Here is a 15,674-nt window from a genome sequence, read left to right as displayed (position 1 = left end):
AAAACCAGTTAGAGTTCTAATTGCCCCTTGGGCGCTTGTATTTTTGTGTTTAGATTCTACCGAGCTGCCCAAACGCCTCAGCCTGGACAGCTCCTCCTCTCTTGAGTCCCTGGCTTCAGCTCAGTCTGTCTCTAATGCCCTGCCCTCGGGCTACCAGCACCCGCCCTTCTCTCCCACTGGTCAAGACAGCATCGCCTCGGATGCCATCTCTGTGTACAGCCTTAGCTCCATCGCCTCCTCCATGAGCTTCGTTTCCAAGCCTGAGGGTAGCTTAGAAGGTGGGGGCCTCAGAGGACGGCAGGACTATGACCGGTCCAAAAATGCCTACCCACAGAGATCCACCTTGCCTCGGAGCCAGATGTCCCCCCAGACACGCACCACAGGTGGCAAAGATGAGGAAGAATATGAAGGATTTTCCATCATCAGCACTGAGCCTTTGGCATCCTACCAAGAAAACAGAAAAACACAGTTCTCACCAGATCACAAACAATCCAGAGTGGGGACAGCTGGAGGAGTTAAAGTTTCGGTAAGCTCCAAGGGAAGCATAAGCACTCCAAATTCTCCTGTTAAAATGACTCTAATCCCCAGCCCAAACTCACCCTTCCAGAAGGTTGGAAAATTAGCAAGTTCAGATACGGGAGAATCAGACCAGTCTAGCACCGAAACAGACAGTACCGTGAAATCCCAAGAAGAAGGCAACTCAAAGCTGGATCCACAAGAGCTGGCCCAGAAAATTCTGGAGGAGACACAAAGCCACCTCATGGCAGTGGAGCGCCTTCAGAGGAGCGGCAGCCAAATGAGCAAAAGCAGTGGCTCAGAAGATGGCACCTCAGTGCCCAGCAGTGCATCTGTCTTCAGAGCGTCAGAGACGAGTGCATTCAGCAGGCCTGTCCTCTCCCACCAGAGGGGCCAGGAGTCACCAGGCCCTGTTAAACCAAAGCCCCCAGCCAGAAGCTCCTCCCTCCCCAAGGTGAGTTCAGGATACAACAGCCCCACCACCTCAGAGACATCCATCAAGGCCGGCCTGAGCCAGCACAGTGGCCGGCCGTCACCAGGCTCCGACTCCCAGGCTTCCCTGACCGACCAGCCCCTGTGTAAACTGAAGTACCCCAGCTCTCCATACAGTGCCCATATTTCCAAGTCACCAAGGAATGTGTCCCCAAGCTCAGGGCATCAGTCTCCTGCTGGCAGTACACCATCCCCAGCTCTCTCCTACTCGTCCGCTGGGTCTGCTCGCTCGAGTCCTGCTGATGCACCCGATATAGACAAACTGAAGATGGCAGCCATTGATGAAAAGGTGCAGGCTATCCACAACCTCAAGATGTTTTGGCAGAGCACACCCCAGCATTCCACAGGACCAATGAAAATATTCCGTGGGACCCCTGGAACAATGACTTCTAAAAGAGATGTCCTCAGTCTGTTACATTTGTCACCTCGGCACAACAAAAAGGAAGAAGGAGGAGATAAGCTTGAACTGAAGGAGCTTTCTTTGCCACAACATGAAGTGCCACAAAAAAATCCACCGAACGGACATTGGCGCACGGAGACCACCAGGCTGAGCACGCTGCCGCAGCCCACCAGCCCTCCTTCTGTGACTCCCACACGCCCTTTGAGACTTCCTTCTGGAAATGGCTACAAGTTTCTGTCCCCAGGAAGATTTTTTCCTTCCTCCAAATGCTAAAGTACCTTTTATACCCACTGCATCCAAGCGCAGCAGCCCACAGAGGAGGCCTTGTCTGAGTGCATAGGTTCCAGCACGCAGCAGGGAGCACTGCCTCAGGGCTGGTGATCCCCCTGGCACCGGGCATCGCCACGTCTGAACGTAGCCAAGCACACGTCAAGCAGCTCCTTTGCCAGGACACTGGGCCAGAATCACCAAAAGCAGGGCTTCTGTGGGGTCAGTATAGGAGGCGCATGGAATTTTTCATATACTTCACCAAATGTTTACCTTGGAACTCCCCACCTTCTCATCTTTGGTGTGATTCTTCAGTAGGATTTTCGTACAAAAATGGGTCATGGTCCTGAGGTGGGGAGAGGAAAGGGGAGCACATATTTTGCTAAGAGGTATATATGCAGTACCTTTTATACACAAAATTACAGAGTGCTTTTTTTTCTTAAGGCTTTCAAGTGCCGATGGGGGGTGGTATATATAAAATCTCTCAAAGTTGAATTCTTTGTGATAGTGTTATATTAGCCAAAAACAGAATGATGGTTTTAAAGATACCAATGATTTGTAATTAAATTGTAGCAATTTTGGTCTCACAAGTTGTAACATCGTGATGACAATGCAATAATTCAGGATGAAACAGTGCTTCCACCCTGAACTCAGCAACATCAATACCGACAAATGTCGGTTTGAGCCCCACTGTCAACCAAACTTGAATTTTCTTAAAAATTTTATGTAACTTATCCAGGCATTTTAGAACTATGCAATTGTGATTTAAAATGCAACTTGTGCTTTTCAACATTATTGACCTTTTTTGTACATGGATAAACAACTTGGTTTTATTATCAATAGTACTTTGCATTTATAACTATTATTTTTAAAAGCTCGAAAGTTTTTTAAAATGGCAAATTTTGAATAGTCATCAATAAGTAATTATCAAGTATAAGTAATTATCAAGTTTGGGGAGAAAGGTTGAAATTGTTTCCTTAAAAGCGAAAAAAAATGGCTAATTAGATTTAACCAGAATCTAGCCTTCCAGCTCCTATTCCTTTTAATAGTTGTGTACTTGTAGTCCCTGTTCCTAACTCCAGGCCTCTGAAAACCTCTTCTATCTCAGTCCACTGCCAGGCTCACACAATCCCAGCGTCCCCGCTCTGTGAGCTGTGCACGGACCCTCCTCTTAGCTGTGACCATCCTCTCCTGCTGTCTGTACAGTGTCCATATCCCAAGAAGCAAGTGTGGCCTTTTGCTGGTATATCTCTATATATATCTGAATTACTGCTAAACAGAGAAATAGGTATTTATCATAAAAATGAAAACAAACTTTTCCTACTGCTGCAACAGTGTACTTAAGGGAACAGTCCAGTTAGAGATAACCATTAATTTATTTTAGGAAAGACATGAAATGCCGAAGGTCATATTACTACTAAGTTTAGTCAGAGGTAATTTTACCATCCTCACCCGGAGGGAATACCACTCAAAGGTGTCCCGCCCGTCCGGGGGGGAGTAGAGTAAGACGCCCAGGCTGAGTTTGGGCTTGCCAAACACATGCTGGCCACTTCCTCTGTCCTTCAGTGTGCTCCTCTGAAAAGCAGAAAGGTTTTTATTTACCCACTCTGTGTTTGTCTCCTGAGCTATGTCAGAGAGGTTTTTGCAGTAACCCAAGTCATACTGAGGAAAGTAAACAATAAGAATGCCACATTCTAACCCTCATCCCGACATTGGAAGAGAAATACTTTATAAAGAAGCAAGCAATTATGAGGATGCCATTATGTTAGCAAAGAAAAAATGGTAATAAAAGTACCAGAGTAGCAAATGAAAGCCAAATTTATAGCACTGTGCATTTAGATTGCAAAATTGGATTCTCAACAACAACAAAATAAACCCAAAGTGAATTCTCACTCCATATGTAGAGAGTTAACTGCCCCTTTCTTAGTAAATCTCTCAGCCAGGGAGCCCCGAGTAAAGGCCTGGCTCTGCGCCCCCACTGGCGAGAATAAGCAGTGTGGCTCAGGGTCCACACTCTAGGGGACACACTGTCACCCTGACAGTGTCCTGTGGACACTTCACCTCCTGGTTTTCCAAGCCAGCTAGGCAGACTTGTGGACTTTATCCTAGTTTCATCCTAAGTACGCTGTGGTTTTAGGTTTCATATTGAGGAGCCAAAATGATGTATGTGATTTTTTTTTTTTGTCCTAGAGATAAGCTTCAATATGAAGGGAGAAACCAAGATAGTGAAATAGTAGAACCAATCTAAAAATCACTGTAGAGCCAGCCATCTCTTTTTAATCTTTACTGAGTGTCCTTCCCAGTATTTCTACCCAAGTGAAATGCATGTAAAATCATAAGATCTAAGTGAATTTTTTAGGCCACACTGAAAAAAGTATGACCTTATAATCATGTGAGTTTTCAGAATTCACAAAGATCAGGAGTTGGCAAAGTATGGCCCATGTGCTAAATCTGCTCAACCACTTCTTCTTTTATTCAATGGTTTTAAGTACCTACCTGATATTCTCGATTTGCTTATTGGCCTGAAAAGCCTAAAATGTTTAATACCTGGACCTTTAAGAAAAAGTTCGCTGGCTCCTGGTGTAGATGAGAGCAAACAAATTGGAATAGTATCTTTTTTTTTTTCTCCAAATTCTACTCAATTTATTCATTTTTTAAAAGATATTACATTAAAAAAAAATGAGGTCCCCATTCACCCCCACCGCCCCCACCTCACCACTCTCCCCACAGTAACACTCTCCCCCATCCTCATGTCACATCCATTGCGTCTGGTGAGTACGTCTCCGGGCATCGCTGCACCCCATGTCCCATGTTCCACACCATAGCCCACACTCTCCCACGTTCCATCCAGTGGGCCATGGGAGGACGTACAACGTCCGGCAATTGTCCCTGGGCACCACCCAGGACAGCTCCAAGTCCCGAGAATGCCTCCACATCTGGAGTAGTATCTTGTTTCTACAATCTAGGGACAAGGCTCACTGGCATGTAGGGAGCCCTGAACATGGCGGGCCCGGGTGGGCAGTCAGCGAATGGCTCCTCCACAGCCCTTGGCTCTTTGCCGCACTTGGAAAGAGTGAATGGATGTGGGTACAATTTACAAAAATACTTTTCTTTACCATTTGAAGAAAGCATTGGATGTTTCTTTTTCAGCTCAGGAAACTGAAAGGCCCTGCCCATATTCTACGTCATCAAATGCAAATACACAGATTACAAGCAATAAAACCTCTCTCTTCTAGAAACCTTGCCATGACCGTCAAGCAAGGCAGCAGATCCTATTTCAGTTCCCATCAAATGAACTACTCATTTGATTTAGTGATTTTAACTGTCAAAATGCCAAGAAAAAATTAGCTTCTGAAACTTTCATTTTGATTCACACTGATGTGTAACAAAGTGGAATAGTGCTCACCTCCATCCCAATAAAAAAAAATAAAAAGTTCCCCCTTACACTCGCTGGGTTTCAGCTGGAGCCGAGGCCGCTCACGCTGTCCTTGTCCTGCCCCAGCCCGTCTCCAGGACTTGGTGACGTCGGCCACAAGTCCTGGGCACATGCCTGTCCCACCGTCTCCCTGCCTCGCACACTTGCAGACCCACAAGGAGAACTGTAGCTTGTTTGTTTCAGTTCAGGTTGGAAAAAATACCACACAATATTCTGGTTTGCTTTTAGTAAGTAGGCAAAAAGTGAACGTTGTGTAATTTTCATCACATATTTTGTTGTTTTATCTAAAATGATCACATGTGCCCTTGTTTGTGCCAGATCCTCCTGAGATGCTCCCTGTGAGGGCGCCGTGTCGCACCCTCGCCTCTGCAGACGGCCTGCCCACTGGGCACTCATGCACCTGGGAGGCAGTATTAGCCATCTTTAGCCTACGTGGACTTTTTAAAATAAATTACACAGTTTCCAGACGGCATTAAAACTTTTTATATTATGAAATTTACCATGTAAAAAGAACTTCATATTTTTTATTGAGATTGCTAAGGCACTTGGCCTTCCTCCTTTGTGATTTCAGTGTCTATTAAAGCATGAGTTCCCTCGGTTTTAAATGGTGTGTCATTGAATCACTTCCTAGACATGTCCTGCATTTTCTAGGTTTTTTTGCAGTACAGACTGATCGTGTGTCATTAATGAGCATATCTCTTTGTCTGGAGTTTTATCCTCATATCTGAGATTACAGACGACCATAAGGGTTCAAGCCATGTAAATCGCCATCTGCCTTGGGTGCAGGAGGGCTCACCAGCTCCGCTGTACACTGCTCACAAACTCCTCCCTCAGGTGTGCTCCCTCCCGCCCTAGGCTGCCTGCCTTCAGGACCCTGCCTCCCCCGATGGCCCCGGTCAGGCTGACTTCTGTTTCCCGTCCATTCACCGCCAGGCACCATCACTGCATTGACTAGAATGACTGGTGAAAAACTAGGTAGCGTTTTCCGCCTCTACAGTTGAGGTCGGCTGGAGGTACAGCTGGGAAAGGTCTCGAGAGCAGGAGCTCCGTGAAGTGATGGCAGAACAGCAGCAGCAGAACTAGATGGTATCAAAAATGACAGGGCAAATTGGAGAAAGGACCATTGAGTTTAAAACTAAGAGGGCAGATTAGACAGCTGTGATTAAAGCAGAATACAGAATAAGTTAAAGATAGGTCGAGGAAATTACTCACTGCAGCACAGTGAGAAAGCCTGAAAGAAAGAGGTTAAGAGGCACTGCAAAGTCCAACACAACACAAAAGGAGCTCCGGAGAGAGAAGGGAGGGCATTTGAAGTGGTGCTGGCTGAGGTTTTTTTCTTAAATTTTTCATATTTAAGAAGGACAAGGACTGTCAAACAGGACAATTAAAAAGACCATACCTAGGCACAGAGTAATTGAGCTGCTGAATACCAGAGACAAAGAGAAAATCATATAAGCCACCACCAAAAAGGCATGCTACTTACAAAGGAAAACTCTTCAAAAAAAGTCTCAAGTAGTAAAAAAAATTAAAATACTACAAGAGTATATATAAAACAGGGGAGTTAAAGTGTTATAAGCCCATAATAGTGTTTGGGAGATGAAGAAAAAGATTATTTTCAGAATAAGTTAGAGGATATAACTTCTAAAGCAGTTAATGAAGTGGAAATATATTATTTTTTTAAAAAGCTTACTTGATCTAAAGGAATAGAAAAAGGAGGAAATGCCAAAACCATTTAAAAAGAAGGATATATTTTAAAAAGATGAAATAAATGTCAGCAATCACTATAAATATGTTAATAAAACTTAACAATTGAAAACAATTGACAGAATATGGCAATATGCCATATGATCTTTAAAATCTCCATGTTGTTTTAAAAAGAAAAATAAGGACACCAAAGAGTTGATAATAAAGTAAAAAAACAAGGCACTATTAGAAACAAAGAAGAACAATTTCCTGGAGGAAAAAATGCTTATGAGAAAGGCAAAAATCTAAATTTATATGCATCTAATGATATATTCTCAAAATTTATAAAGTAAAAATTGGCAAAACGACAAGTTTGGAAAAATACACTAGCATAATGGGAGATTTTAACTCACTAAAAATAATTGATAGATCAAATGGAACAAAAATTAGGAAGCATGTGGAAGGTATAAGCAATACAGTAAGCAGGCTTACGAAATGGAATTATGGAGAATCCAGTCTCTGACAGTTTGTGAATATACATTCTTCACAAGCACACATGGAATATTTTATGAAAACAGACCATGTACAGACCACAGAGCAAGACTCAACAAAGAATCAGTATTTTCCTACCACATAATCTGAACACAGTGCAATTGAGTGAGAAATCGGTAATAAGAAAACAAAAAAAGCTGGCTATTTTAAAACAACGAAATAGCACATGAGCCATGGAAGAACTCGTAATAGAAATGAGAAAATGCTACACACCAACATTGGTGGATTTTGCCTGGGCTACCTTGGGAGTTTCTAGAATTTATTTTTTTCTCTCCCCCCCTTCCCCCCCTTCCCCGCCCCCCCCATTGTCTGTTCCCTGTGTCCATTTGCTCTGTGTTCTTCTTTGTCCACTTGCATTCTTGTCAGCGGCCCAGGAATCTGTGTCTCTCTTTGTTGCATCATCTTGCTGCATCAGCTCTGTGTGTGTGTGGCACCACTCCTGGGCAGGCTGCACTTTTTTCGCATAGGGTGGTTTTCCTTGCATGTGGGGCTCCCCTACGTGGGGGATACCCCTGCGTGGCACAGCACTCCTCACACGGATCAGCACTGTGCATGGACCAGCTCACCACACGGGTCAGGAGGCCCTGGGTTTGAACTCTGGACCTCCCATATGGTAGGCGGACGCTCTATCAGTTGAGCCAAATCTGCTTGCCAGAATTTACTTTTATTAATGACAATAATATTTTTCATTGTCTACACAAAACCAGAGGTTTGCACAACAGACTAAAAACAATCTCACTTTCATACAATAAAATTAAGTATATTTTAAATTACTTTTCTGCTTACATACTACTCAGGAAACAAATTTCTTCATAGCTTAAGAACAAAATGAATTTATGAGTTCATAAAAATTAATGGGATACAGCTAAAGTGGTAATTTAAAGAAAATTTTATAGACCTAAGTGTTTATAGTCAAAGGTAATTTTTAAAATACATAACTGAATGAAGCCCAACCAATTGGGGGTTTCCAGTCCTCAACAGCCAGTACTGCGATACTAGTTAGGAAAGAGAAGCACCACTGAGCTAGATGACCACGTCAAGAAGTAAGGAAAAGAATACCAAACCCTGAGAGAAAAGAAAGAAGAGAACATCACAATTAGATGAAAGAAAACATACTAGGATTAAGAAAGGCAAATGTTTACTGAAAAGACAAAGCTGACTAATCTCTGGGGTGGGGGGCTGATTGTGTGTGTCTTTGTGTGAAAGAGAGAAAGAGAATAAGAAAGAAAAGGGAGGTTCTAACTAAAGATGCAGCAGAGATTGAAAATAAGAAAATACTATGAAAAATGTTATGCTAATACATGTAAAAATGCACAATAACATTTTATATTCTTCGGCACACATACGTAGTTGAGGTATGCAGAAATGCAGGAATGGATCCTCAAATGAAAGAGAGTGGCTCCACTGGGGGAGGGGGCAGCAATGGATTGGAATCTAGATGATGAGTGACTTCAACTACAAAGCACTGTGATGGACAACTCTACTTTTTCCCATATCTGCACTATTTCATAGTAAATTTAATAACAAGTAGAAAGTTATTAGCAACAATACACCAATAAGTTAGGTCATCTAGATAAAATTTTTAAAGTTTCTGGACAAAAATAAAATGTAAAAATTGGTGTAGAGAAAAGTGAAAAATACCAACAACCATTAAACTGAAATAGTAATCACAACTTCTTGCCTCTCACCCAACTCCTCAAAATAACACAAAAAAAACATCCTGTCATGATTTAAAAATATAAAGAGTAGAAGATTCTTTCAACATGATAAAGGGCATTTATGAAAAACCCAAAGCAAATATCATACTCAAAGTAAAAGACTGAAAGCTTTCACCCTAAAATCAGGAAAAGACAAGGACCCCTGCTGTCACCATTCTTATGCAACAATGTACTAAAAGTTCTAGCCAGAGAAATCAGAGAAGAGAGAAATAAAAGGAAAAGGCATACAAGTTGGAAAGGAAGAAGTCAAATTATCCCTATTCAATGATGGCATGATCCTCTATGTAGAAAATCCCAAAAAATCCACAAGAAAGCTACTAAAACTAATAACGAAATTCAGCAAGGTTGCAGGATACAAGAAAAACATGCAAAAGTCAGTAGGGTTTGTAAACCTCAGTAATGAAAAATCTGAAAAGGAAAGAAAACTTTACTCCTCATAATGCCATCTAAATTAATAAAATACCTAGGAATAAAATGTAACCAAGAAGGTGAACGACACAGACACTGAAAACTACACAACAATGAGAAAGAAATTTAAAAAGACATAAATAAATGGAAAGACATCTGTGTTCTGGATTGGAAAACAATATTATGAAGATGTCAATACTGTAAAGTAATCTACAAAGTCAGTGCAATCCCATCAAATTTTAATCAGCCATCTTTGCAGAAATGAAAAAGATGATCCTCAAATTCATGTAGAATTACAGGGGGCCACAATCTTGGAAAAAGTAGAGAAAAGTTGGAGGACTCACACTTCCTGATTTGCAACCTTCCTGATTTGTAATGAAAACTGTGTAGTACTGGAATAAGGGTAGACATATAGACCAGTGGAATAGAACTGTGAATCCAGAGATAAACCCATGTTTCCTACAGCCAGTTGATTTTCAACAAGAGTGCTAAGTCCATTCAAAAGGGAAAGAGTCTCTTCAACAGATGTTGCTGGGACAACTGGAACTCCACATGCAAAAGAAGGATTGTGGACTCCCCAGTGCTCACCATACACAAAAATTCATTCAAAATGGGCCAATGGACCAAGTATTAGAACTAAAACTATTAAATCCTTAGAAGAAACACGGGGAAACATCTTCAGGGTTTTGTAGTAGGCAATTGGTTTTAGATTTTACACCAAAGCACAAGCAAAAAGGGGAAAAAGTAGATAAAATGGACTTCATCAAAATTTAAAATGTTTGTGCATAAAAGGACATTATCAAAAAAGTGAAAAGACAACCTAGAGAATGGGAGAAAATATTTTGAAACCATATATATATATGGGTTTTTTAAAAGATTTATTTTCTTTCTCTCCCCTTCTCCCCCTCTCCTCCTCACCCCCCACTGTTGTCTGCACTCTGTGTCCATGCACTGTGTGTTCTTCTGTGTCCGCTTGCATTCTTGTCAGGTGGCACTGGGAATCATGTCTCTTTTTGTTGCATCATCTTGCTGCATCAGCTCTCCAATTTGTGTGGCACCACTCCTGGGTGGGTTGTGCTTTCTTTGCACAGCGCGGCTCTCCTTGCAGGGTGCACTCGTCTTGCACGTAGGGCACCCCTATGCAGGGAACACCCCTGCATGGCATGGCACTCCTTGCAAACTGAGCACTGCACGTGGGCGAGCTCACCACTGGGTCGGGAGGCCCTGGGTATTGAACCCTGGACCTCCTGCATGGTAGGTGGGCGCTCTGTCAGTTGAGCCACATCTGCTTCCCTATATATGTATGTTAAGAGTATAAAGAATTCCTGCAACACAACAAAAAGACAACCCAATTTAAAAATGGGTCAAGGATTTGAATAGACATTTCTCCAAAGAAACTATACAGATGCCCAATTAGTATAAGAAAATATGCACATTATTAACCACTAAAGAAATGCAAATTAAAAGTACAATGAGATACCACTTCACACCCACTAGGAGGGTTATTATTTTAAAAACTGAAAATAAGTGTTGGCAAGGATATGGAAAAATAGGAACTCTCATACATTGTTGATGGCAATGGAAAATGGTGCAGCCTCTGTGGAAAACAATCTGTTGGTTCCACCAAAAGTTAAACAAATTACTGTATGACCTGGCAATTCCACTCCTAGGTATATATCTAAAAGAACTGAAAGCAGGGACTCACAGATATTTCTATACCAATATTCACTGCAGCACTATTTACAATAGCTAAAAGATGGAAGCAACACATGTGCCCATCAACAGATGAATGGATAAACAAAATAAGCGATATACAAACAATGGAATATTATTCAGCCATAATAAGAAGTGAAGTGCTGGTACATGGTACAACATGAATGAACCCTAACTACATCATGTTGAGTGAAATAAACCAGACACAAAAGGACATATATTCTACTATTTCTCTTGCATGAAATGCCTAAAATAAGCAAATTCATAGAGACAGAAAACAGAGCAGTGGTTTCCAGGGATGGTAGAAGGAGGAAATGGGGGGAAGTGGACTTGGCCCAGTGGTTAGGGCGTCCGTCTACCACATGGGAGGTCCACGGTTCAAACCCCGGGCCTCCTTGACCCGTGTGGAGCTGGCCATGTGCAGCGCTGATGTGCGCAAGGAGTGCCGTGCCACGCAGGGGTGTCCCCCACGTAGGGAGGCCCACAGGCAAGGAGTGCACCCCGTAAGGAGAGCCACCCAGCGCGAAAGAAAGTGCAGCCTGCCCAGGAATGGTGCCACACACACTTTCCGTGCCGCTGACGACAACAGAAGCGGACAAAGAAACAAGACGCAGCAAATAGACACAGAGAACAGACAACCGGGGGAGGGGGAGGGATTAAATAAATAAATAAATCTTTAAAAGAAAAAAAAAAAAGAAGGAGGAAATGGGGAGCGATTTTTAAAGGAGTATGAGTTTGGGTTTGGGATGATGAAAATAGCCTGGAAATATTGGTGAAAGTTACACAGTATTGTCAATGTACTTAAAGTCATAGAATTGTCCAATTGAATTAGCTACAATGATTTTCTAGAACCAACAAAGAGAATAAAAAAAGAAAGTAGAGGATTGTGGGAAGATGGAAGAATAGAAGCTCCAAGAATAAGTCTCTCTACCAAAAAACAAACTAATGAGCTGGCAGAAACTGTCTGAATCAATTATTTTGGAACCCTGACGTCTAGTGGAACACTTGCAGCATCCAGGGAATATCTACGTGAAAAGGCTGGCAAATGTCAGTGAATGTCAGTGAATGTCAGTGTCTGCGTAGTGGTTGCTGTTCCCCGCCCCCTAACAGCACGGTGAGCAGCTATGGGCTCTGCTTCCCAGGTCCCTAACGGCACGGTGAGCAGCTATGGGCTCTGCTTCCCAGGTCCCTAAAGGCACGGTGAGCAGCTATGGGCTCTGCTTCCCAGGTCCCTAACGGCACGGTGAGCAGCTATGGGCTCTGCTTCCCAGGTCCCTAACGGCAGGTGAGCAGCTATGGGCTCTGCTTCCCAAGTCCCTAACGGCACGGTGAGCAGCTATGGGCTCTGCTTCCCAGGTCCCTAACGGCACGGTGAGCAGCTATGGGCTCTGCTTCCCAGGTTCCTAACAGCACGGTAAGCAGCTATGGGGTCTGCTTCCCAGGTTCCTGGTGGAGCTTTCTAGTGTCGGGCGGTGGGGGGGCAGTAAGGACCTTGTCCTCAAACAGTGCAGGGGTGTGGCGCAACTGTTGATCACTGCATTTCTTAAATTAGAGAAATTGTGCATTTACAGAAAAACCCTACTTAGAATACAGAGTTCCCATATAACACCATATCTATATATATATCAATGCATTAACATGGTACCTTTTTACAGTTCATGAAAGAACATTTTTATAATTCTACTATTAATTACAGTCCATCATTCATAAGGTTCACTGTATTATAGCAGTCATATGTTTTTATAATATTTTGTTCTAGTAACATATATACAACCTAATATTTCTTTTAACCACATTCACATATATAATTCAGTGCTGTTAATTACATTCACAATGTTGTCCTACCATCTCCACCATCCATGACCAAACTTTATAATTAACCCAAAGAGAAACATTGACTCCCCATTTCCTATTCCAATGGCCCTGGTAAACAACATTCTAGATTCTGACTCTACACGTTTACTTATTCTACTTATTTCACTTGAGTGAGATTAAACAATATTTGTTATTTTGTGTCTGACTCATTTCACTCAAGATCTTCAAGGCTCAGCTATGTTGCAACATGTACCAGAACTTGGTTTCTTCTTACAGCTGAATAATATTCCATTATAGGGGGCAGCGGACTTGGCCCAGTGGTTAGGGCGTCCGTCTACCACATGGGAGGTCCACGGTTCAAACCCCTCGCCTCCTTGACCCGTGTGGAGCTGGCCCATGCTCAGTGCTGATGCGCGCAAGGAGTGCCCTGCCACGCAGGGGTGTCCCCCGTGTAGAGGAGCCCCATACGCAAGGAGTGCGCCCGTAAGGAGAGCCGCCCAGCGCAAAAGAAAGTGCAGCCTGCCCAGGAATGGTGCCGCACACACGGAGAGCTGACACAACAAGATGACGCAACAAAAAGAGACACAGATTCCCGTGCCGCTGACAACAACAGAAGTGGACAAAGAACACGCAGCAAATAGACACAGAGAACAGACAACCAGGGTGGGGGGGGAGGGGAGAGAAATAAAAAATCTTTAAAAAAAAATTCCATTATATGCATATACCACATTTTATTTACGCATCCTTCGGGTGATGAACGCTTGAGTTGCTTCTGCCCTTTGGCAATTGTGAATAATGACACCATAAACACTGCTGTGCAACTATCTGTTTGAGTCCCTCCTTCAAAAGTTTTGGGTATATACCTAGAAGTGGTATGGCCAGGTCGAGTCATATAGTAATTCTATGCCCGACTTTCCAAGGAGCCAATAAACTGCTCTCCTCAGTAGCGGTACTATTTTACATTCCCACAAATAATGAGTGTCCCTATTTCTCCACATCCTCTCCAATACCTGTAATTTTCTTTTTTTCTTTTAATAGTTGCCATTCTAGTGTGTGTGAAATGGTATCATGTTGTGATTTTGATTTATATTTCCTAATAGCTAGTAATGTTGAGAATCTTTTCATGTGCTTTTTGGTCATTTGTTTTATTTTATTTTTTAAAAAATTTCTCTCCCCTTCCCTGCCCCCCCCCAGTTGTCTGCTCTCTGTGTCCATTCGCTGTGTTCTTCTGTGACCACTTCTATCCTTATCAGCGGCACCGGGAATCTGTGTTTCTTTTGGTTGCGTCATCTTGCTGTGTCAGCTCTCCGTGTGTGCGGCACCATTCCTGGGCAGGCCGCACTTTCTTTCGCACTGGGCGGCTCTCCCCTGGGGGCGCACTCCTTGTGTGTGGGGCTCCCCTACGCGGGGGGCACCCCTGCGTGGCACGGCACTCCTTGCGTGCATCAGCACTGCTCATGGGCCAGCTCCACACGGGTCAAGGAGGCCCAGGGTTTGAACCGCAGACCTCCCATGTGGTAGATTGGGCCAAGTCTACTTCCCTCTTTTGGCCATTTGTATATCTTCTTTGTAGAAATGTCAAGTTTTTTGCCCATTTTTTAATGGGTTTTTTGTTTTTTATTGTTGAGTTGCAGGATTTCTATGTATTCTGGATATTAAACCATTATCAGATTTGTCGTGTCCAAGTATTTTCTCCCATTGAGTGTTTGTCTTTTCACTTTCATGATAAAATCCTTTGATACACAAAAGTTTTTCATTTTGTGTGTTTTTTTTTAAAGATTTATTTATTTATTTAATTCCCCCCCCCCCCCCTCCCCCGGGTGTCTGTTCTCTGTGTCTATTTGCTGCGTCTTGTTTCTTTGTCCGCTTCTGTTGTCGTCAGCGGCACGGGAAGGGTGGGGGGCGCCATTCCTGGGCAGGCTGCACTTTCTTTCGCGCTGGGCGGCTCTCCTTACGGGGTGCACTCCTTGCGCGTGGGGCTCCCCTACGCGGGGGGCACCCTGCATGGCAGGGCACTCCTTGTGCGCATCAGCACTGCGCATGGGCCAGCTCCACACGGGTCAAGGAGGCCTGGGGTTTGAACCGCGGACCTCCCATGTGGTAGACAGATGCCCTAACCACTGGGCCAAGTCTGTTTCCCAAGTTTTTCATTTTGTTAAGGCCCCATTTATCTATTATTTCTTTGGTTGCTTGTGCTTTGATTGTAAAGTCTAAAACCATTGCCTAAATGCCTGAAAAATGCTTCCCTATACTTTCTTGTAGGAATTTTATAGTCCTAGGTCTTATATTTAGATCTTTGGTCATTTTGAGTTAATTTTTGCATATGGTGTGAAATAGGAGTCCCCTTCATTCTTTTACATATGGATATCCAGTTCTCCTATTACCATTACTGAAGAGACTATTCTTTCCCAATTGAGTGATGTGGCTGCCTTGTCAAAAATCAATCGGGGGAAGCAGACATGGCCTTGTGGATAGGGCGTCCATCTACCACATGGGAGGTCTGCAGTTCAAACCCCGGGCCTGCGTGGAGCTGGCCCACGCACAGTGCTGATGTGCGTAAGGAGTACTGTGCTACGCAGGGGAGCCCCACGTGCAAGGAGTGCGCCCCAGAAGGAGAGCCGCCCAGGGCGAAAGAAAGTGCAGCCTGCCCAAGAATGGCACTGCACACACAGAG

At 43.4% G+C, this 15,674-nt stretch overlaps 1 protein-coding gene across 4 annotated transcripts in view; it reads left to right on the top strand.

Moving 5' to 3' along the window:
- Window positions 1-5,716, top strand: part of TTC28 (tetratricopeptide repeat domain 28) — an 876,415-nt gene extending 870,699 nt beyond the window's left edge. For all 4 annotated transcript variants that reach the window (XM_004461701.5, XM_004461702.5, XM_012526449.4 and 1 more), the window contains one exon: window positions 54-5,716. In XM_004461701.5, coding sequence (XP_004461758.2) covers window positions 54-1,681 — 1,628 coding nt within the window. In that variant the 3' untranslated portion in view covers window positions 1,682-5,716. The remainder of the gene's footprint in view (window positions 1-53) is intronic.
- Window positions 5,717-15,674: the final 9,958 nt, after the last annotated feature.

This window comes from Dasypus novemcinctus, chromosome 19 (genome assembly GCF_030445035.2).
Source record: "Dasypus novemcinctus isolate mDasNov1 chromosome 19, mDasNov1.1.hap2, whole genome shotgun sequence".
NCBI lineage: Eukaryota > Metazoa > Chordata > Mammalia > Cingulata > Dasypodidae > Dasypus > Dasypus novemcinctus.
This window is presented reverse-complemented; position numbering and strand designations above follow the sequence as displayed.